This window comes from Ornithodoros turicata, chromosome 1 (genome assembly GCF_037126465.1).
Source record: "Ornithodoros turicata isolate Travis chromosome 1, ASM3712646v1, whole genome shotgun sequence".
NCBI lineage: Eukaryota > Metazoa > Arthropoda > Arachnida > Ixodida > Argasidae > Ornithodoros > Ornithodoros turicata.
Window position 1 is genome coordinate 63308595 of NC_088201.1, and position 24104 is coordinate 63332698.

Sequence of the window (24104 nt, forward strand, 5' to 3'; positions counted from 1 at the left end):
AAGGGCACACTTGTGTGTTGTGTTGATGTGTGAACAGTATTTTTGCTTAACATCCATATTATGGTATTCGGACACAACACATGTTTTATCTGCCTTTGCTAACACTGCAGAACTAACTTTGCGCCGCAGCATTGGGATGTTTGAAAAGGCTCCGGAACACCACCGGCTATACCACTATTCGTTTCAATGTCTGCTGTTTCATTATTTGAGTGGATACCCAATCTATAATGTCTACATTGGAATATAAACGAGTCTGCCATTCTCACTGCATAACATTCACAACTCTATATCCTTCATTTTTGTCGTTCAGATGTTGCAAAGAAGAAAGATGATTATCAGAGTGAAACGAGAGGCAGGAGCTATATACCTGGAACTTCAGCTGAGAGGCAAGTATGGTGGCCACCCACACTAGACTCATATTTCGCCTTGTATTACTTTGTGGAAGCTTAACGCTTTGAGCTTCACTTCTTTCCAAAATTTCCTAGGCGTTACAAGTCAAAACGTGTCACGAAACACAGTGCAGAACAGAGAAGTGCAGGCAACAGTTCTGGGGCAAGAGTGCCGGATAAACAACCACCTAGGATTCCGCCCAGGTCCTCCCCACATCGAGCAAGCCGCCCTGACAAGGGTCTTCTGGACCACCGGCAAAGTGAAAATGCCTTGAAACCCCACAACTCGGGGGAGGTAACGCAGTTTTAATTTCCTCTGGCATTAATGCTGTCATCAGTTATTGTAGTTGCTTTTGGGAATGATGTCTCCTGTATTAAAGGAGCTGCAAATTTTTTGTGAAACATCATACATGTAACCATTTCAGCATTAACCCGTAATTTGTGGACTCCACGCATTCGTGTAAATGTAATTCCCTTTTGCGCGTTACCTTTCCAGATTACAGGCTAACTTCTACATTACGTATTCTTGCAGGAGACTTATATCAAGGTCAATGGCAAATACTACGACATCTTCAGCGTTATTGGTAGTGGTGGATCGAGCAAGGTATATTGTATTTTTTGTGGATTGCATAGTGCTATTACAAAATTTGCAATGAACTAAGCACATTTCTTTGCCCCTCAGGTTTATCATGTGTTTGATGCTAAGAAGCATGAGTTTGCAGTAAAGTTTGTTAACCTTGAGGAGGCCAACGAAGAGGTCACGGCAATATTCCTAAATGAAGTGACAATTCTAAAGCGGTTGAAGCGCTGTCAGCGTGTCGTCCGACTTTATGACTAGTAAGAGATTGAGTGTTTGCGTTGTGGTGATCAAGGAACACATGTGAAGCCCCTAGCTTTCTGTGGTGGAAAGTTAATTTTCCACGAAGTAGGATTTACAAATCTGCGGGATTCTGTGGGCAGTAGAAAACAATCAAAAAATGAAGTTTCGACATTCTCCCAGGATCACACAGATGCACAGAATATGAGTGAATCTCAATATACTATAAGGGATACATACGCAGGGTGCGTGCCGATAAACCAAAGTGGGATTTTCGCATGCAGCTCGTTGTCTATGGAGCTGTCAAACTTCTGGTGGTGCACGGTAGCACATTTATGAGTGTGAAAGCCATAGAACAGTTGTTAAAGGGACACTAAAATGCAAAAACAACTTACTCTCAAATGAAAGACTGTTTCAATTAATCAATCAATCAATCAATCAATCTTTATTTACATTTTGACAATGTTTGAGCTCAAAGCAAAAAGCTGGGCGAACAGCTTGACGTGGCCCTGGCCCCCTAATGACAGTGGCAATTGAACATGTACAATAATACAAGAAAATCACATTTGTTATATACCTGAACAATCATACAACCTATCAGCATAATACACGCTAGCAATTGCATAGAGACGGGGAAAAAAATTGAATAAAGAAAAGGCAAAGTAAGCAGACAAACAAGTCAAGGTATACTTAACATACTAGTTCACGGATTGTGGCTATACTTGTAGTGGCATTTATTGAGAATTTGTTTAAAGCACTGCAGCTTGAAAAGATATACGTTGATCACCGTAATTTGTTCGTGAAAATGGGACAGCCCAATTGTATTGAAAGCGCGTACGGACAGAGAGGTCTAGGAAGGTATTGTTCATGGTTTTTAATGCATTACTATAGATTTAAAGTAATCTGGAGGACATGTGATGGGCAGCTATAATATTGTACTTGGCAAAGTGACCGTCCACAGAATCAAATCTCGATAATTTGGCTATACTTCTAATTCCTTTTTTTTTTGCAATATGTAAATAGAATTCTAATGACCAGTAGTTGTCGTCCCCCAGGATAACGTGCAATAATTCAGATATGAATTCAGCAAAGAATTAAACACAATGAGTTTTATTTGTGTCTGCAAAAGATAACAGTTTCTGTTCAAAATCCCCACTGCTCTGGGCGCTTTCGTTATGATGTGTTCAACATGGTCGTCCCACACGATATGACTCTGAAAATGAACTCCAAGTACCCTGTAACTCTGAACAAAGTCAATTACCTCATCTGGTATGTAAGGGGGTGGAATTCCGGTATTCGTAATTAGTACTGTTTAAACAAAATTAGTTCACCAAACACTACTGTTTAGAAGAAAAACGCAGTGAAAACAGAGCCGTCTTTGGCAGCAGCGAATGTGATGCCCGGGAGGAAAGATTGGCAACGTCCAATAAGACAGCAGGAGAAGCGCGCACATACCTATCGTGGGCATGTGGGTTTGGTACGGGTCCGATCGTAGTGTTTCGTATATGCGCGGCATGATGCGCACTGCTGCATTTTTCAATACCGATTCACTAAATTGTAGCCCACAACAGTTCTCGCGAATGTTTCACTGACAACATTTATCTTGAAGCCCTTCAGAGAGCGACGCCAGTCCGCTTCGCAACACGCACTATATTTTTCATCGGGAGTGCTCCACAGCAGACTAAAATCACCCATGCACAAGCTGAAGCATCGTTCATTGCGTAGCGCTGAAGCAAGGAAGAGTGCGGTATAATTTCGACTGTAGCTTTGTAACGGAATCAAAGTTTTGAATTATGATAACAAGTACGAAAACGTAATTTGAAGTGAACTTGTTTTTTTTTTTTTTTTTTTTTTCATTTTAGTGTCCCTTTAACCTAAATTAACAAACCAAGACTAACCTAATTTCATGTAAGTTGACACTCCAGGAAGTTTGAGATCAAGCCAATTTGCAGAATGGTGACACCAAGCAAAGGAATGCCCATAATTCTGTAATATACCAAGTATTCTGCAAAGACATGGGCAATTCTGCAGGAAACGGCATGTTCCGCGAGTCATGGTCAAACCTACACAGGTCCTCAAAAGTTGAGGGATTTGGAGGAAGGGGTGTATACTTATTCGAAGGAAAAACAAGGGAAACGTTAGTCAGGGGATTTTCACAAGACCTTGGTAAATATGTTCTGTAGATGCCACTGTGACAATATCAAGAAAGTATATACAATGAACCCTCGTTAATAAGACCACCGCCATTCCCGCGGATTTTGGTCATAAAGTGAATTGTCATATTAACGAGAAACGCACCCTCTGCGGACCGGACACACGCTACACACAACAAAAGCCCACGTAATTATAATGTATTTTCTGAAAAATCTGTTAACAATGCCTATGTCAAACAATTTTCAGTCATTGATTTTTCTAAATGGACAATAGCACCATCAATTGCGGACTCGTTATCGACTTGCTCTGCTCTGCTCAAGAAATAACGAGGCAACCAGTAGGGCTTCGCTTGCCTCCTTCGAGTAATGCCGCTCTTCATTCCGACTGCCAAATCCCTCTTCTGCTTTGTTTCGGCCATCGTTACGTGAAAACAATTGCACAGTGTGACCTGGTCCCCGCCTTTTTAAACACTTTGATGGTTCGAAAAGTGATATGAATATATATATATATATATATATAGGTATTCAATAAAGATCAGAAGTGGAGACGGTGCTTCTACAGGATAAGGAATAAAAGGGGGACTAAGAGGGGGTATTCGACGTTTCGACAGCAGCGCTGTCTTCAACAGGAATGGGATACTATGGTGACGCAAGACAATTGCAAAGAATGAGAGGGGAATATGTACAAGGAGAGAGGGCAGCACACGTGCTTTGTCAAACAAAGGTAAAGGGGTACAATGAATCATAGGCAGTCAAGTTCTTCGCCGGAGGGCAATGATTTCCTGGGGTGACCAACCGGGGAGTCTGAAAGAGATACAAAAGAGTATGTATTCTGAGAGAATTAGGAATTTAGGTTGCGAACTGTTGAGAGGACGCCGGGGTCCTCGTTGATCTGGCTTTTAAATTTGTAGATCAGGAACGATTCTCTTTGTTCTCTAAGGCGTTGAAATGGAAAACCCGATTGCGGAACGAAAATGGCTGTCGTTAATTGAGTGGCCGGGTTTACTAAAATGTCGAGACACTGGCAGATTAGGTTTCTTTGATACGTCGGACCTGTGGTTGTTGAATCGGATTCGGAAGGATGTAGCTGTTTGACCGATATATTGGGCCTTGCACTCATTACATTGAAGGAGATAAAGGACGTTAGAAGAGTTGCAGTTAAATAGACCATTAATTTTTGTGCGATAGTTAGAATTTGTGCTTTCTACTCTGGTAGCAGTTTGCATTAATTTACAGATCTGGCATCTGCGTCCGTTGCATGGTTGACAACCGTTGTGTTCCAAGGACTTGTTTAACTTGGCGTTCACAAGTCTGTCTTGGATTTTCCTTGCTCGACGATAAGTAACGCGGGGTGGTTCCGGAAACACCTGACTCATGCGATCAGATTGGGTGAGGATAGCATAGTGCCGTTTAAGTATGCGGTTTACGTCCGGGGCATAACCGTTGAAGCTAATAGTGAGGTTTACCGAAGAATTCTTATCGGCTCGGGGCTGTGTTTGGAATAGGTTCTCTCGATCGGTTGATCTAGCTCTGGCTATGGCATCTTTTACGACCTGATTAGGATATTTTCTATCTGCGAAAGTTTCTTCAAGGCTCTCAAGATGATTGTCTAGTTCATCATCGTTAGAACATATTCTCCGGTAACGCAGCGCTTGACTATAAGGGATAGCTAGCTTAGTGTGCCTGGGGTGGCAACTCTGGAACGATAGATATTGTTGGGCGTCGGTAGGCTTGCGATACAGACTGGTGGTTATGATTCCATTATGTAGTTTAACTTCCACATCCAGAAAATTAACAGCTGAGGAGGAGTAATTGAATGTAAATTCAATACTGGGATGTACTTGGTTAAAGTCGTTAACAAAATTATTTATTTATACGTTTTATCTCGGTTAGGTTCTGGAGTGAACTCTGATTTTATACGAAACGGATTACTGTTCGACTCTGTCTTTTCATGAAAATATTGAAAAGACAGAGTCGAACAGTAATCCGTTTCGTATAAAATCAGAGTTCACTCCAGAACCTAACCGAGATAAAACCCTTGATTTGTACATTAAAGCAGTTCAGAAGGATATCTTCCGTGCGTATCAGGACAGCGCCAAACGCAAACTCAGGTATAACCTCACTAAGCAGGAGCAAGAAAGCTTGTCGGCATTAGAGAACGACAAGGATATCGTAATTAAGAGGGCAGATAAAGGAGGCGCGATAGTTGTAATGGATAAACAATCATACGTTACAGAAGGCCTCCGCCAACTTCAGTGCGCGGAATTTTACAGAGCTCTCGAAACTGACCCTACCCCCGAAATTAGTGCCAATGTAACCAAAGTCCTAACAAGATTAAAAAACGCTAAAAAGATTGACGAGAGCTTGTACCAGTATTTACTCCCAAAGGACCCTAGGCCTGGTAGATTTTACATGCTCCCCAAGATACATAAGCCGGGTAACCCCGGAAGACCGATTGTTTCCTGTAATGGTACAGCCACTGAGAATCTTTCATCATTCGTGGATCATCTCCTCAAGCCCATCCCGTCTAAATTCGACTCATACGTTAAGGATACCAACCATTTCCTTCAAGATATACGTAAAATAAACGTTCCCCCTAACTGTCTATTAGCAACCCTAGATGTCACTTCCCTGTATACTAACATTCCTCATTCAGATGGAATAGCAGCAGCAGAGCGTGCATTTAAGAATCAACCCGATCAGGGTTATGATACGTCTGTCCTCACGGAGCTCCTGAATCTGATCCTAACATGCAATAACTTTGAATTCGACGACAAACACTACATACAGGTCAATGGTACAGCAATGGGAACAAAAATGGCCCCTAACTATGCAAATATCTTCATGGCATCCTTGGAAGAACCGTTCCTCAGAAATTGTGCACTGAAGCCACTCCTATATAAGCGATTCCTAGATGATATATTCATTATTTGGCCCCACTCCGAATGCGACCTTCAGTTGTTTGTTAACGACTTTAACCAAGTACATCCCAGTATTGAATTTACATTCAATTACTCCTCCTCAGCTGTTAATTTTCTGGATGTGGAAGTTAAACTACATAATGGAATCATAACCACCAGTCTGTATCGCAAGCCTACCGACTCCCAACAATATCTATCGTTCCAGAGTTGCCACCCCAGGCACACTAAGCTAGCTATCCCTTATAGTCAAGCGCTGCGTTACCGGAGAATATGTTCTAACGATGATGAACTAGACAATCATCTTGAGAGCCTTGAAGAAACTTTCGCAGATAGAAAATATCCTAATCAGGTCGTAAAAGATGCCATAGCCAGAGCTAGATCAACCGATCGAGAGAACCTATTCCAAACACAGCCCCGAGCCGATAAGAATTCTTCGGTAAACCTCACTATTAGCTTCAACGGTTATGCCCCGGACGTAAACCGCATACTTAAACGGCACTATGCAATCCTCACCCAATCTGATCGCATGAGTCAGATGTTTCCGGAACCACCCTGCGTTACTTATCGTCGAGCAAGGAACATCCAAGACAGACTTGTGAACGCCAAGTTAAACAAGTCCTTGGAACACAACGGTTGTCAACCATGCAACGGACGCAGATGCCAGATCTGTAAATTAATGCAAACTGCTACCAGAGTAGAAAGCACAAATTCTAACTATCGCACAAAAATTAATGGTCTATTTAACTGCAACTCTTCTAACGTCCTTTATCTCCTTCAATGTAATGAGTGCAAGGCCCAATATATCGGTCAAACAGCTACATCCTTCCGAATCCGATTCAACAACCACAGGTCCGACGTATCAAAGAAACCTAATCTGCCAGTGTCTCGACATTTTAGTAAACCCGGCCACTCAATTAACGACATAGCCATTTTCGTTCTGCAATCGGGTTTTCCATTTCAACGCCTTAGAGAACAAAGAGAATCGTTCCTGATCTACAAATTTAAAAGCCAGATCAACGAGGACCCCGGCGTCCTCTCAACAGTTCGCAACCTAAATTCCTAATTCTCTCAGAATACATACTCTTTTGTATCTCTTTCAGACTCCCCGGTTGGTCACCCCAGGAAATCATTGCCCTCCGGCGAAGAACTTGACTGCCTATGATTCATTGTACCCCTTTACCTTTGTTTGACAAAGCACGTGTGCTGCCCTCTCTCCTTGTACATATTCCCCTCTCATTCTTTGCAATTGTCTTGCGTCACCATAGTATCCCATTCCTGTTGAAGACAGCGCTGCTGTCGAAACGTCGAATACCCCCTCTTAGTTTTTAATAAAGTCCCCCTTTTATTCCTTATCCTGTAGAAGCACCGTCTCCACTTCTGATCTTTATTGAATACCTTTATTTTTCATGGTCAACCGCATTCGTTTATTTCAACTTATATATATATATATATATATATATATACGCTACAAAATTTAGGTTCGAACGACCAGGATGTTGAATATAGATAGGGGAGAAAAGACACCAGAGACTGAAATAGGGAGTAGGGGAAGTTATTTATTAAGCTGGCATTTAAACTAAGGGTCTGGGGAAGTCTACGTTTCGGCGGAAGCTCCGCCTTCTTCGGGACTGACAGTCTGACAGTCTGACAGGGACTGACAGTCCCGAAGAAGGCGGAGCTTCCGCCGAAACGTAGACTTCCCCAGACCCTTAGTTTAAATGCCAGCTTAATAAATAACTTCCCCTACTCCCTACTTCAGTCTCTGGTGTCTTTTCTCCCCTATCTATATATATATATATATATGAGAGTATATATGTATAATCCCGAGGTCAGCGATTTCAGGGGACATCTCAAACATTGACGCTTTACTTTAACATGTGTCACCCTCTGAGCGAGGTACGAGATAGCCTCTCCAACGGGCTACTCTGACGGTCATAATAGCGGGAAGATAATGCCTGTGTTTGACCGTACTTGTGACAGAAATCTTGGTCACTGTCCGATAAACGGATTGTCATATTAACGAAGGGGATTTACATGCAGGCGGAACGGTTCCCGAGAAAAACAGATAAACATCATCACGTCACGTCATAAACGTCGTAAACAGAGCACGATCACGTCATAAACAGAGTATGTCAGATAAACGGGGGTTCACTGTGCTGATATAGTAAGTGGACATGCACATGTAGGCCAGCAAATTCGCAACCTGAAGAAAACTGACTTATAGGCCTACGAACATTGCACACCTATAAACAAGAATATTTTCGTTTGCGGGTGCTAAAGCAACGTTGTTTATCAGTCGTACTGCACAACATCCGACCTCTAACTTTTCTACTTCCTTGACAGTGAGTTCTGCAATAAGAGAAAGATGCTCAGTTTGGTAATGGAAAAAGGAGACACAGATCTCTCTGGTGTGCTGCGATCAATAATGCATGCAGACAGCCTCAGTCCAATCAATGTGAAGTATTACTGGTCAGAAATGCTATATGCCGTCGCAGAAATCCATGAGAGAGGTATGGTTTTTACTCCTCCAAACAGGAAGAAAGGGAAAATCTGATAATGCTACCAGATTTCTTTTTACCAGTGTGCCATACCATGATAAGGGGGTGGAAATGCCAAGACAAATTGTGTACTATGTGTTTTGTGTGTGTGTGTGTACCAGCACAGAGTGCATTTTATATGACAAGCTAGTCAAAGTGGAATTGCTTTACTGTGTGACATTTAGCCAATGTCACCAACTTGAAACAGATGAGTGGTTCTCTGTGAAGTGTCATGACAAGCTGTGGTTCATTTATTCATTTACATCTATACATTTTATATAGGACCTTGTGTTTTTGTGGTTAAACCTGGTAAAACCGGGATTTTACCACCCTGATTTGCATTATCGTCACTTAGGGTAAAACTCAAACCCTCAAAAACTAACTTGGCAAAGTGCTAATTCAGCCACCAATAAGTGTGCTGGAAAATGCCAAGGAGCGCACACTCAGCACGACTGTTGTGTTCACATCAAACATGAGCAGCACTCTTTATTATTTCCCACATGGAAATCTGCTTTTCTACCTGATTTCACCCTGTTTTACGGTTCCTGAAATAAAACCCGATTTTTACCCACCAATTTTCAGAAAACATAAAACTCGAAAACACAAGGCCCCATTTATATTATTGAGCTTATTGCCCTATTTATTGCCGATGTTACTTATTGTCTTTTTTTAGTTGTTTCAATTGAAATTTGTTTTGGGCCAAGTTTGTTTGGCAGCAGGTGTCATAACATTGCCTTATCATAATTATCCCTAGGCATAATTCATTCAGACTTGAAGCCTGCCAACTTTCTCATTGTGAAGGGGACCCTGAAGCTTATTGACTTTGGAATTGCTGACACGATACAGGCTGATGCAACCAGTGTTGTTAGATCTTGTCAGGTAATATTTGGGAACTCTTCGCTGCTCCTTTAAATGAACAACAAAATTGTTTTGACTTTTGTGGCACAGAGTAATGCATACAGAGTTAATAGATACAGAGTTACACATAATAATTATTAGCACTTGGCAACTTAAAGTACACATCTCTACAATGGATCTTTTTCACATACGCGTCAAATCCTAGCGGCTCTTCTCCAATGAACCATGCTCGGCGCGCGTCAAAACAAATCCACGTGGATAGCACAAAGGACCAAGCCGGTCCGGAGTGGGGGATTCGTGCGTTCTCCCCACTGGTCCCCACTTCTGTCGTCCCCATAGTGCGCCATCTGCTTCAGACGGAGATAATCCCTTCCGGCGCATCAAGGTCATGCGCATAGGCCATTGTGGAAAAGGTCCAAGGGGTTGGGGGGGGGGGCAAGCGTGCAATGCCCCCCCCACACACACACAAACACCTACCACCTCTTTTTCTGGAGCCAGATGTTATGCACTGTGTGAGTGTTCAGAGGTTCCTATCATGACATCTGAGAATAATCATTACGACCTATGACTAAAGAGCGCACTATTTTCACAAGCGACCTCGGAGCGTGCTCTCCCCCCCCCCCCCCCCCCCCCCCCCCCCCCTCTCGGTATGCTCATGGGCGTGGTGACCTGTATATACTGCCCATAGCTGAGTCCAACAGTGGTACTGTATTTCTTTTTTCTCCCAGGGCTGCTCTCTGAGCTGGTGATACAGTTATGGTCAACAGTACTTTGCAGGGTTGCGTTAAACGCATTGTGTCTTTTTTAAACGTAATGCTCACCCTGCATTCTTCTTTCAGATGGGAACGCTGAACTTCATGTCACCTGAGTCCATTAATTCAGAAATCTCCGATACGACAGGATGTCATGACATCAAGGTAACAGTCATCTCACGAACAGTACACGGAGTGGTGCTTTTACAGAGTTAAGGCCGGCCCGCATGGTGCGCATTTTATGCGTACGAGCTGCGTTTTGTACGCACAGTGCAAAATCGAAAAAGTGTCCTGCATCTTTTTTAGCTATGGCTGCTTTCACAACAAAGTGTCAGGAGACACAGGAAAGCGAGAAAATAATTTGAGGTGGAGAAGCATAGAACGAAAGGTTACCCGTCAAAAAGGACTTGTTACGAGTTAAGTTACAGTGTGAAAAATGTAACTAATGTGGCGAAGGCCATGTCCTTCCACCTAAAAGCACCCATCAGCTTTGGAATGTTTAAAATGTTTTGCAAGCAGGAAGTCGAGGCACCTGTTTGGCCCCTGGCAATACTACCCGCTTCCGTGTTTTCCCCCATACCCTTTTAGGCAGACATCTGTAGTGCATTAGTTGCCTTATGATTCATTATGGTGATTTGATACGCTTCCAGTGTTGACCCTCAACCCATGTATATATTGTAAATAAAATGTAGCGTCGTCAGACAGTCTACGGAAAGAGAACACGTCTCGCTGTCTCTCCTTCGGTACACATGCCGCCACGACGACTCCCGGGGATAAGTTCCCCGAGGTTCCTTACACTAAGTTAATAACGAAGTTCTTCAACCTGAAATGTAACTCGCAGTTAGAGTTACTTCAAAGTTACTTCGGAGACAAATAGGACAACACAGGTGCAGCGCATGAGCAGTACCTTGATGAGTTAGACCTTGAGTTGCCTGCGGAGGAGTGCAATACGCTTAGATGGTTTTCGTTTATGTCCAACAATTCGAATGCTTTGCATCTTAGTCCCTGTGGGCGTGCAATGGTTCAGCTTCATTTTGATGGCAGCGGTTCTTACTTCCTGAATAGAATACTGTCATTGATTGGATATCACGCTTTATGGCATAAAACGCCATGAAAGAACTGGAGAGAAAGCAAAAAACAGCAAAAGAAAGGAGTGAAAAGCAAATTAAAAGTAACTTGGAACTTAGCTTAAGTTACTTTGGCAAGGTTACCTGAAAAAGAAAGTCCTCTGAAGAGTTCCTCTGAAAGTTACCACAGCGCAAAAGCACCGGGTTAAAGGGGCACTAAAATGCAAAAACAAGTTCACTTCAAATTACGTTACTAATTTTACGCTATGTTAATTTTGTACTTGTTATATATAATTCAAAACCTTGATTCCGTTATCGAACTACAATCGAAATTATACCGGGCTCTTTCATGCTTCGGCGCTAAGCAGTGAACGTTTCAGCTCGTGCATTAGTGTTTTTAGTCGATGCTGCGCGTGCCACACCATGGAGCAGTCCCCGTCAAAAACATAGTGCGCGTTGTGAAGCGAACTGGCGTCACTGTATGAAGGACATGAAGATAAATGTTGTCAGTGGAACATTCGCGAGAACTGTTGTGGGCTACAATTCAGTGAATCAGTATTGAAAATTTCAGCAGTATGCATCATGCCGCGCATATAAACGCTATGATTGGACCCGTTCCAAATCCACACTGCCACGATAGGTAAGCGCGCGCTTCTACTGCTGTCTCATTGGATGCCACCAATCTTTGCCTCCTGTGGATCCCATTCGTTGCCGCCAAAGACAGGTGTGTGTGAACTAATTTTGTTTGCATTATACTAATTGGAACACGGACTTTCATTTGAGAGCAAGTTGTTTTTGCATTTTAGTGCCCCTTTAAGTTACAAGTTACCAAAAAAGAACTTAATTACAGTAACGAGTTACCTTGAACTCTGTGGGATATACATAGGGCCTGACTTTTTAGGGTTAAACCCGTATCCGCCCGATATTTACCCCCCGAACGAAATCTGTAAAATTCGGGTTTAACCCGAATCTACCCGAAAACATCCGGGTCTCGTGGCACACTCATAAGCGTGCATTAAAATAAAGCTTGATAACATTGCTAAACATTACTTCCATGTTAAGACAAATTTTTATTAAACAAAAAAAAAATCACCCGAATTCCTGACGACAGAATATGCCGTAACGGGATTTAACCCGAATACACCCGAATTTTCGAATAAAAAATATCACCCAATATTTACCCCCCGAATTTGGCCAAAAATAAAACCCGAAAAAGTCAGGCCCTAGTCATATACAGCGTTCTGACTACAAAAATGTACATTTGAAGGCCATGCTGTGGGAAAGGGGTAGTGGCAGTGGTGGACAGTTCTGTTGTGTGTGCAACTGCGGCATCTTTGCCACATGCTGGTTGACACATGTATTTAAGCACGGTGGCAGCATTTCGCGCTGCCAGCTGAAATATGTTTTTTTTTCTTCAGCTGAAATATGCACCTTGCAGGCCGGCCTTTGTTGCAGTTTACAAGTCATGTTGCTCTTGAATATTTTAAACATAAAAGTAAAATACCACCAGCAAAATCCATGGTGGTTGCAAAAGTCTGGTGTTCTAGTCTCTTTCAGCACAAACCCAGTCAACCAAAGAACATCCCATGAATATCCCGAGGTCATTCCTTTATGGATGTTCAAATATTCCTGGTACATTCTGCGGATATTCCTGGGTAGGCTCTCGCGAGTCCCGTGGGTCCCATTTGCAACATTCATGGGAAAGTCCAAAGAACGCCCCACAAAGACATAAATGCCCTTATACTGATGGTTAATGTCCTTTTAAATTACATTATACTCTTATTATTTTGCATAGAGTTACGCATATTTATCATATTTCGAGCGTTCTTTTACATGTTGATATAGAGCTTTGTGGGAAGCATCTGCAGTTAACGTGGTGTTGGAGGTCTGCATAAAAAAGACACAGAGCCCATATAGTGATTTACATTTTATTTGGGTACAACAATATATATATTGATCATGGACGACAACCACACACGACTAGTGCAATTAATATGAAAAGAAAGCGCCAATATTCTTGTTTGGCTAATTATTTAGCATGTCGCAGGTACGACTGTATGACGCATTCAACCTCGAAAGCGCTGATCTTACCTAGTCTCCTGTTCTTCTTGATTGCACCTGGAAATTGAGCACAAGGGAAGCGTGAGGCAAATACGTATCAAAGCTACAACCACACCTCCGCACTTCGTTGTAGTAAGGTGGCTGTCATTATAAAAAGTTGGCATTCCTTGTCAAATAAATTTTTGCTGCTCAACCCGTTTAACGTAGGGAAAGAGGTAATGTTTTCCTTAGTTTTAGGGACATGCAGGATGATGTGGATGACACAAAACTCAAACCAGCTTCATTGTTTGTTTGTGTTTTTCTCGTCCTGATCGTCTAGTGTGTTCCTGAAGCGCAAGGAAATTTCTCTTCTACAGTACGCCAGCTCGCTTGCACCGTTTTTTTTAATTTTAATTCACCGTTCTATTTTGATTCACCGTTTAATTTTTTTATGTGTGCTAGTAGAAAATCACTTCGATGTGCTTACATTTACTTAGATTAGCTTACGTGCTTACATTAGATTTCAGTTCAACAACACACGGGTAGGTGCGGGCAAGATTGCTGGATTCATACGGGTTGACAAAATCGTCGACGACTTCTTGTGCACTGGTGGATGCAAGCCTGAAAAACAGGAACAGAGAATAAAGAAAACGCACTATTTTCGCATGCTGCGCTCTGCCAACTCTTGAGCTCTGAAAAAAAAAATAACTTTCCAGAAAGCGTTCCAAGTTCGTCTGCAACAACAATATGCGTAGTACCACACTCAATCCGTCTGTAAACGTTCAAAAGCCCATTTGAGAAGATCTTCATGCAAGCAACACTGCGATCCGAAGCGACTAGAACGCACAATGTACGAAGCGTCTCACAGCATATAGTAGGTGCATTAAATCCTAAAGCATGCATTAAAAGCTAATGAAGGATTGGTTCAAGAATGAACTGGGCGCACACATTAATCTGTACATTAATGTTGCCTCCGGCAGAAACCCACATACAGGTACCGCGTTCACTTGCGCGCATCACTCGTTTTCTGGCAAAATCGCCCAACGCTTTTTTGCTCGTATGTAATTTCCTCAACACGTAGCAACCAAAAGCGTATGCAAACTTGTGAGGACATATCTATATCGCCAGCACGAAGGTAGGAACACCCTTAAAACGCCAACGTGTGAGGCGTCAGATTCTGGTTCACCGGACAGGAAGCTTGACGCTTAACCCATATAACGTTCTTAAAACAACGTCACACAATGGAAATGACTAATCGGGAACATACCGCCTGCAGAATAATTCCACCTTGATTTTCGGCTGGGTTGCCCAGTTACACATGCGTCTTTCAATTGCCTCCACTTGCGAAAAAGCAGCCTTGACTTGTCTTCGGCTTGGGCGTCCCTCGCCACGGTCGAGGAGCTTCACGCGCCAGCTGCCGAGCTTTCGCCCCCTCCCTCCTCGAGCCCTCGCGCTCTCTGCAGGGAATAGCCCACGTTCGGCATTTACGGTGCTTTTCTGGGGCATATTCTTGAATCGCCCTATAGGGCATTCATTCGACGTTCTCAGGACGTATAAAATTCGCAATGGTTGTCTGGGAACCTGTTTTTCTAGTTGTGCTTTGACCTCGTGGAACAATAACAAAAATATCGGGGTGTCTACCGACCTGGAAGACCGAGAATTCTCAGGGAATTTTGATGCGACTGGGAAAAGTCAGTATTATTGGGGAATTAGCCAAAAAGCAGCTGAAGTAAGGGAAAATCGCTGAGAAGGGCTGTGACCGTGCGCAGCGAATTGCGAGTGCCGATCGGTGGTTGAGCGGCCACGCCACGGCAACATTGCTGCGAGTAGCAGTTCTCCAATTTGACGAGCTCAGAGGCAGAAAAGTAGGGCAGCCTTCTTTATACGCAATAAATTGTGTGTTTAGTGAGGGAGATCTGTATCAAAACGTAGCTGTAGGCACCAAGTTCCCTTTTGTTTAGGGCAGGAAGTTCGCTTACATTAGTGAGTGGAAACCTGGAAAAGTTTGGGGAATTTGAAGGCTTATCACCTTCAGCAATGATTCTGCCCCTCTTCATAATCCTGCCAATCGTTTGCCAGAGGCATTTCGTCAGACAGGCACCAATACGAAAGCAGTGCATCATGGTGTGATCATTGATGTCCTTGGGAAATTTACCCCCATCCAGTTCTTGATTTTCTTCCTCACCTCTGTCATTTGAAAGCGGTTTCCTCCTGCACGAAAGGTGTTTTTTCAGTGCCCCTGCACGGGCACTCGGGGAAAGCATTTGCCCACCCTGTCTAGATGCCAGCTCTGACCACAATTAAGCAAGCTAGCTATGGCTCTTGCATGCCAGACAGTCTAGATAAGTAATTGTTTGCACACATCTCAGTGCAACAACAACAGACAAGAAAAGGAGGTATGATCACAATGTTGGAGTTCTCAGTATGTCAAAAATCACTACAATGTAATCCACTCGCGTCCCGTCAAAGTCATATGTATTTCAATAGAGGTATATATTCGGTCATTCGAACACATGAACGTGTGCGACGGGTCGTACACTCTTAAAAATGAACTTCACCGCATAGCACGCTCCTAACCAACCATCATCTCAAATGATATCGTTATCTGCCCTGATTTGTTGAAAACGGGAGGCGTACGCCTTTTCTGTGACAATTATCATAAGTGTCACAAAAAAGGCGTACGCCTCCCGTTTTCAACAAATCAGGGCAGATAACGATATCATTTGAGATTATGGTTGGCTAGGAGCGTGCTATGCGGTGAAGTTCATTTTTAAGAGTGTACGAACAATGTTGCCCGGCAGTGCCCTAGTCCCCACTACGCATTGTCCTGGAAGCTCCCAAGTGCGCTCTGGTCGATGTGCTTCTGACATTTACTTATTAAGCGTTCAGTTTGCTTATTATCATTATATGGCCATTACTTATAAAAGCAAAACTTGTGTAGAAAGAAGGACGTCACTGAAAAGGTCAGCCAGCTGCAGGACTCGAACCCGCATCTTCTAGATTGCCGGTCCAGGGCTCTCCCTTTTGAAAATGATTTCCTAGTTTCTATACAGGACCTATAGAGAATCTATCTATCGTGTCTAGTGTCAATCTTGTGCATAGGAAATAGATAGAAGCTGTATAGGGTTTTTAACTGGTAAACACTTTCGATACAGGATTCAGGGACTAGAATGTATACATTTTCTATACTGTCTCTATAGAGCCTAACATAAAACAGGCATAAAACTGCGCTAATACTAGGCGCCGAAAGGTCTTATTTACGGACATATGTTACTTGTTTTTTGCTGTTCATTTGAAGAACAACTAATACATGTGATATGTGCATGTATGAACATGGATACAAATGCTAATAGCAATATTGTGACTTATCACGTCAGGCAACGTGGACATTTACCGTTTAGTACTTTTTAATGTTGCACTTGACGCACTGCTGCTTCTACACTGTCAGAGGAAAAGGTATAAAAAGCGTATGTATAAAAAAGGTAAACCAGGGCGGAAGTACCATTTTTGTGCCTATTTCAACTGTCTATACCATCGTTTATACCAAGTGTAACTCACTGATCGCAGTAGCTAATCATATAGTACGGGGCTGGCTCCATGCATGCGCAACGTGCAGCACCACATTAATTTGGTGTGGAGATTGTGCTGGTTTAGTTCAAGTAATTTGAATAATAAACACAGTCCTTAATGCAGTAATATATTAACCAGTTGGAGGAAATATTTTTAGTGACTGTTATTCGCTACCGAAATAACAATCTATGCGTGCTCTCTTCACCCATGTGGTTGCATCTCGAGCGAAGACGGCTCCACATGTGGCCAAGCCATTTTGTTACGTGCTCTACCAGTGTCTGTTCCTCTGGAAACACGTCACAGGGAAACACGTCACAGGCTTGTGCGTGTGCAAGTGTTTCCCTCTCGCCTTTGTTTGTTTTATGTATTTATTCATCTTTCCTTCTTTCTCCTTTTGTTTTTTGTTTGCGGTTTGGAGTTGGATGGGACGCAGTGGGTGGGATGTGGCGGTAAAATAAATGGAAAGTTCCTGGTTTTTGAAATACAAAAGAAGATTATCGAGCTACTGCATCGGCTAGGCAGCACAAACTATGCGTAGCCAACCAGTTGTCGAAGCTGTATCGAAAATGATACGAGATTCTATTCATATTCTATACGACTTGTATCTATTTTCCTGTATACAGTTTCTATAGCACCTGGTCTCCAAATATTCATTGGAAATGGATTAGGATTAGATAAAGGCTGTATAGAATTCCTATAGCTTTTGTACCTGTACCTCTCTAATGACTTCCAAGGTTGCGTCATCGGAAGGGACAAACCACAAACACTTCGTGTGTTTGTCCTTTCGTCTGTGTTAGTCTCAGAACATCAATTTCCATCGTGTGAAACTTGTGTGTCAGAGGAAAGATGAGGACCGTAATGATGAGCGCTGTAATCACCGTAATGGTGTGCACATCCGCGCAGAACAATAAACCTCTACCCGAGAAACATCATCATGACGTTGGTAGACAGACTGAAACCCAAACAGATCGGATGGGGAGAGCTGGGTTCCACGAATGGGCACTTGTTCGCTGCCTCCTATTGAAAGAAAAGTAGGGCCGAAGGTCGCATCCCTTTCAGAGACCATTGTAATCCCCTCAAGACCATGACTTTCGGGCGCGACCTTGTTCGCCACTAGCTTTGAACGTAGTACGACGTACAGGTAGCCCAGGTACCCGTGAAATGCCCCACGTCGTGGGGACAGTAGCGCACCCGAGGACGGCCGCGTCGGCTTCACGCCAGGGACCGCAGGTGCACTGTTGCGGAGGCTAGGCGGTAGTAGCGGAACGTAGTTCAACTCTACCAAGTTGATGGCGCTGTCGGACACTATGACGTCATTTGTTTACAAACAGAGAGGTCTATTCCGGTTACTGGGGTTTTCAAGTGGGTCACTGCTGAAGAAACAAATACAACAATTGTAGGATAACAGATTATTCTTTATCATGAGACGTAGTGATGCTTGCCTGTACATATTTTGGAATTAATAAGTCTCTTAAATTTCGGGCTATCACATGCGTGCTCTTATTCGGAGCTGGAGCAGCTCCCTTTACTTCGAACTCCACTTTATTCTAACAAATCTTTGGTCGCCTTTGAGTTCAATTGAACGGGATTGCACCGTATAAATGAGCAAGGTTCTATTGTTTTTTACCTTTTATTGTGCTTACCATAGCGGAAGTCTGAATGACAACTACAATAGCGCATTATTACAAAAACTAGCAAGTAACCTAGCACCAAACACTGTTATGCAGGTAAACACGAAGTCAGATGTTTGGTCACTTGGGTGCATCCTGTATGCCTTAGTATATGGCAAGCCACCATTTCAAGATCTGAAATCTACCGCACTGAAATTGCATGCCATCAAAAACAGTAAGCATCCAATCCCATTCCCTGAGATTGAAGACCATCACCTTCTTGATGTGCTGCAGGTAAGCTGAATAAACATCTGCTCAATAGCACTGCGTACTAGTTAAGGCCCTGGTTTTCTGCTGCGGCAAATTCAAAATTCCGCGGCACCCACTTGTAAATACCGCGATTTTCCGCGGCAAGGAGTCAACGGCTGCTTGAAGCGGAAAACGGTATTTTCTTGGATAATGTGGGCACAAAAATTATTTTATAAACTTCAGCATTACATGATATCTTGTGTTCTCCTCTGACAGCGAATGCGGCTAAAATCATTTTATAGCTGCTGAAAGATATTTCAGCATCTAGAGAGTTTATAGGAATTGACAAATACTTGATCGCAATAGACACTAAATTCGGAGCAAGCACCCTAATTCCGCTCCAAAAACCCAATTACCGTATTTACTTGCACAATTTACGCACTTTTTTCCCTAAAAAATCGAAAAGTTTATGGGTGCGCAAATTGCGCGGGAACGTTCGTTACGATATTCAAACGAAGCACAATTTCAAAATTTTAGTATGCGGGGCATATAGGAACTCGGTAGCAGAGGTGGGCACCCTCACGAGGGCGTGCGATAGTGAGGGTTTCCTCACCTCACGATATTTGAGGTGAGGTGAGGTGAGGGCCAATTTTTCCAAAAATTTTTTAGCTGAGGTGAGGAAAATTTTCAAACAAATTTGGAGGTGAGGAAAACTTTATGGACGCGCACTTTATAAAAACCTTCTCCACGCGTACACGGGATATATTTCCTTCTTTTCGCAGCTTCTGTCTCTCACCTGGGCGGAGACTGTCCTCCTCTCTCGCCGCTGATCTGACGTTCGACTTTGTGCGTCGTTCGCATACCCGCAGCTAAACCTCAATTTTCGCGCAACTTTTACGGGTATAACAATCGTTCCACGAAGCGTTTTCTGTGATTGACTAGGCCAAATCCTCCAGCAAGAAGAAGAAAAAAAAGAATAACGTTACATTGACTAAGCAATTTCATGAGTTCGATTTCGAAAATGTATTTCAATGGCAAATTGATGAAACTATTTTTATTAGGTGGCAAACTGAGTGTCCAGAAGAAAGTTGTTTACCCCTGTATTTTTCCGTTAAGCCGTCTTCTAATAATGGTCAAATGACACGTTTCGTGCCGCAGCCTGTATGCACTCACGCTTGAGGTATATGCATTTACATTGGCAGTCACTCAAAGCCAATGCGACTTTAATGATGAAGATTCTTCAATCCCTGTGAACGTCACATCGAATACACCCGATCGCCGGCCAACTCAATATGATAACGATGAGAAACAGCGAATTGATATCGTTGGATACATCAAAGGAAGATGACATTCGCGCCAAAGACAGGGGAATTGAAGCGACCTTACTTTCAAGATAAAACCACAACTGAAACCACTGAACTGTGCACACAACTAAAATAGCCTACTCGAAAAATGTAAGAAGTGTGGTGTGTGAGGGAGGGCACACCCGCATTTCTTCAGCTATAAATTTGTACCCAGAAAACACGAAAAGATACGCGCACACCCGTCCGTGCATGCGCGCGTGTGTGGGTAGGTAGGTACACTCAGTATTGACTGTAAAACAAATAAGTCATTCAGCTTTCAGTAAATGGAATCATTCGGAAAGTGGTACAAGCTGCAACATGAAAGTTTGCCATCATTGCCGTTAGCTTGCACCACGCAGGGGCCGCTGGCTGGTGGCGTTGTGTAGTTCTACAACCTTAGTTCCATAGTCGGTCATGGTCTGTACCAACCCAACCCAACCTGACCGACTGACAGAGCTTTAATTGTTGCGTCCATCCTGCTGCTCGTGTCGCCTGTCCGCCCTTCACCTCGCCAAACCCTGGAAATGTCCTTTCATGACACCGTACTACACAAGCTATCCTAGCTTGTCTACTAATCCTTCAATGTTCAATTGTCCTATATAGTCATCCTCCAGGATTACCAGCCCACACCCACGTGGCACTCACCGACGGATCCAGGATTTTTCTGAAGTGTGTGTGTGGGAAGGGGGAGTCCGTTACTGGCAAGGGTCAGGTGCATGCTGGGACTGCTTTAAAGTTGGGAATCGAGGAGGGGGACAGGACATCCAGACCCCCCCCCCCCATAAATTTGCCCCTGCTGGCACCTAGCCGTTGGATGAGTATCTTAAACAAAATCGTGTTACCAACACCACCCCATATTAAATACGTATAACTGCTCTCGGAGTTAACAACCACGTGTGGTTGCGTCCGAAGCAAGGTCAAGGAAAGCCCAGCGTAAATTGGGGAATGCTTGTTGGACAGAACCCTCTGGACAGGCCAGTCCTAAGATTCTGCTCAACAAACATTCCCCCGTGACCACCCACCAGGGTGTCTTTGATCTTGCTTGGAGACACAACCCCGTGTTATGGTTGACTCTGAGAGGAGTTGTACCTTCATGTCGTTCTTCGGAGAGAATGAAGTGTGCGAAATATTTAGGTTAAGTGTGGAAAATATTCGGAAAAATGAGGTGAGAAAAATGCTCAGAAAAAAATTTGAGGTGAGGTAAGTTTTTTTCTAGCCTGCGAGGTGAGGTAAGGAAGAGCTTCAATTTTTTTAGGTGAGGTGAGGAAATGTTTTGATTTTTTTTTCTGAGGTGAGTTGAAGTGAGAAGTATAAAAAATTTGAGGTGAGGCGAGGAAAATTCCGAAAAAATTGAGGTGAGGTGAGGAAAATTTTGCTCCCAGAAAATTGAGGTGAGGGCGAGGCTCGTGAGGACAAACGCCCACCTCTGCTCGGTAGAGCCGATGTCGACGTTATCAGTGCGTTGTGCAAGCACGAAAGAAGCACCCAAATACCCGGCAACCGCCGACGGTCGGGAGGCAAAACGGCCGAGACGTTGCTGAAAGACGCCGCTAGTCCGCGCTTGACTTGGCCACGTTGGCCACGTGTAAGGTTTGTCCAGTGTTTCTGTCCGCGTTTCGTAGTTCGAGTGACAGTATCGTCCATCGCGTCAGTGGACGATCACTCGAAAGTGCGCGCAAATCAAACAAAAGCACCGCAATATAACTTCGGTAGCACTGACGGCGTTGCGAAAAGCGATCGTCACGGTCGCCGAGACGCGCGTGCCAGATAGCCGCGAACAAAAACGCGGGTGCGCAAATTACTCACTTTTTTGTTTTCTTGTCACATTTAGTGCTAAACTAAAAATATGCGATGACGCAAAATAAGCGAGTGAATATGTCGAAGGGTCCGTGTACCTTGAAGCAGTTGGGAGCGTGCGCAGCACGCGCTCTTGACGGTATTTCGCATGAGCGTGCGGTACTTCTCCAGCGACGCTGCACTTCGTAGTAGCTGTCCACATCGCGCCAATCGCGTCCTTCGAACCAGTCGGATTTCCGCGGAATTCCGTGCAAAACGCCGCAAAATTTCGAGCAAAATAAGGGATTCCGCGAAATCCCGTGCCAAACGTAGGATTCCGCGATGGATTCCGTGAAATTTCGCGTAATCGCGGAAAACCCGGGGCCTTAGTACTAGTTCACAATTTTTAACTATTATGTTGCCTTGCAGCAATGCTTACAGCGAAATCCGAAAAAAAGGCCCACAATTGCTGAGTTGCTGCAACATCCATATCTCACGGAAGGTATATTGACGACATCGAAACTGATCTACCTCCTTATGTTGTTGAAATGGTTTGGAATTGTGTAAATATAGAAGCTCATGACTGGCATGCGATATACCTCATTTCAAAAGCGCCGTTTCGATTCGGAAAAGTGCTTGCTTTTGTGTTGGTGCTCCGCCTTGATTTGTCCGTCTCTTTTGCAGGAAGGTCAGGAGCTGCATCGACGGAACCTGGTCTCGCAGCTTTGATTAACGATATCGAACAGCTATCTCCGCGCAGTTTTCATAAGGTAGCTAGAGTAAGTATACAAATTATGAAAAACTACTTGCACCTGCAGTTTTAAAGCTAACTTCGGTTGGCAGTACAATGTGCGTGCTTGTGTTATGACAGTGACGTCATCAGACATTGCTGTAATGGGGAACTTTGCCGTATTTGCAACTGTCATACCCCTTTCTTCTCCCGCAGTTTGTCAGAGCTCTGCGAAGGAAGTAGATGGTCACAAGGTGTGCTCTCGATTAAATGAAAACCTCGTTTATCTCGTTTCCAACTTTTTGTGTGTCTACAGATTTTAGTTGTGTACAAATGCATTAATGTTTTATAAGATTGTATGCTTTTAATTCTTCGATTATTTAGTGTCGTGTCAATAATCTGTAGGGATGGATGCGCTTTGAAATGGGGTAGTGTCTAGACCTCTAGTGCCTCAAAGAGCACATTATCTTTCATGGTTTCTTTCCCTTTTGTGTTTTGTTTTATCACACAGTACAACTGAAGATACTCAATGTCTCAAACATGTACGAGTAAACGAGGTAGCATTGCCATGTAGGGCATTGCGAAAAGTCTATATGCAAGAAACACCTCCCTTGACCTTTGCAAACTACATTCAGGGATGTGGAGTGCATTCTTCCCTCTGTCTTGCAGCACTTGTAAAAGCGAGGTTCGACACTATCACCTGTATTTCGAGCCCCTAGGTCTCCACGATTCTGAAAAATTTCGCGGAACTTGCGGTTTTTCACGGAAAAGTTTTTTTGCGTGAAATTCCACAGAATCAGCATATCTCTCTTATTTCATTTCGTTTCACTTTATTTCCTGCTATGCCGCAGTACAGCTTAATAGGGGAGTGCTGCCAAAAAGCAGTGAGAGCTGCTTGACTATGGCAACACCCCTTACACTTGTGGCCCGGCAGTGGCTCACTTGACAAAAAAAGAAAAAAAACTATACACATGGTAAGGCAGTTATACAATGATCTAAGCAAACGCAGGGTTAGAAATACCATAAAGGCGCTATGCAAATACAAAACGCATTGACAAGCTTGATAGAAAATATACAAATATAGGTTAGACACTTCTGCGGTAATCAAACAAAGGATAAAGTTGCTCTTATATAAGGAAAGCATCACAAAGTTTTGTTGGTGCCATGGGGCTGTTTAGCAGGGCCGGCGATAAGGGGGCGGGGGGCGAGTAAGGCGACCGCCTTAGGCCCCGCGCACGAAGCCCTCAACCAGAGATTACTTTTTTTTTTTTCTAATATCATGTATGCACTTA

The 24104-nt window shown here is 43.4% G+C and overlaps 1 protein-coding gene and 1 long non-coding RNA gene across 6 annotated transcripts in view; one reads left to right on the forward strand and one right to left on the reverse strand.

Moving 5' to 3' along the window:
* The window catches only part of LOC135378314 (dual specificity protein kinase Ttk-like), a 28714-nt gene extending 5380 nt beyond the window's left edge, over positions 1–23334 (forward strand). For 4 of the 5 annotated variants that reach the window (XM_064611316.1, XM_064611315.1, XM_064611317.1 and 1 more), the window contains 11 exons: positions 311–386; positions 486–684; positions 922–993; positions 1072–1226; positions 8624–8790; positions 9572–9696; positions 10515–10592; positions 18832–19008; positions 22512–22584; positions 22767–22861; positions 23029–23334. In XM_064611316.1, coding sequence (XP_064467386.1) covers positions 311–386; positions 486–684; positions 922–993; positions 1072–1226; positions 8624–8790; positions 9572–9696; positions 10515–10592; positions 18832–19008; positions 22512–22584; positions 22767–22861; positions 23029–23055 — 1244 coding nt within the window. In that variant the 3' untranslated portion in view covers positions 23056–23334. The remainder of the gene's footprint in view (positions 1–310; positions 387–485; positions 685–921; positions 994–1071; positions 1227–8623; positions 8791–9571; positions 9697–10514; positions 10593–18831; positions 19009–22511; positions 22585–22766; positions 22862–23028) is intronic. The other variant, XR_010418323.1, reaches the window with a different exon arrangement.
* LOC135378315 (uncharacterized) lies at positions 13712–14895 on the reverse strand. Its single transcript, XR_010418324.1, has 2 exons — positions 14802–14895; positions 13712–14155 (listed from the first exon to the last, which is right to left on the reverse strand). It is a non-coding gene; the product is annotated as an uncharacterized LOC135378315 (long non-coding RNA).
* Positions 23335–24104: the final 770 nt, after the last annotated feature.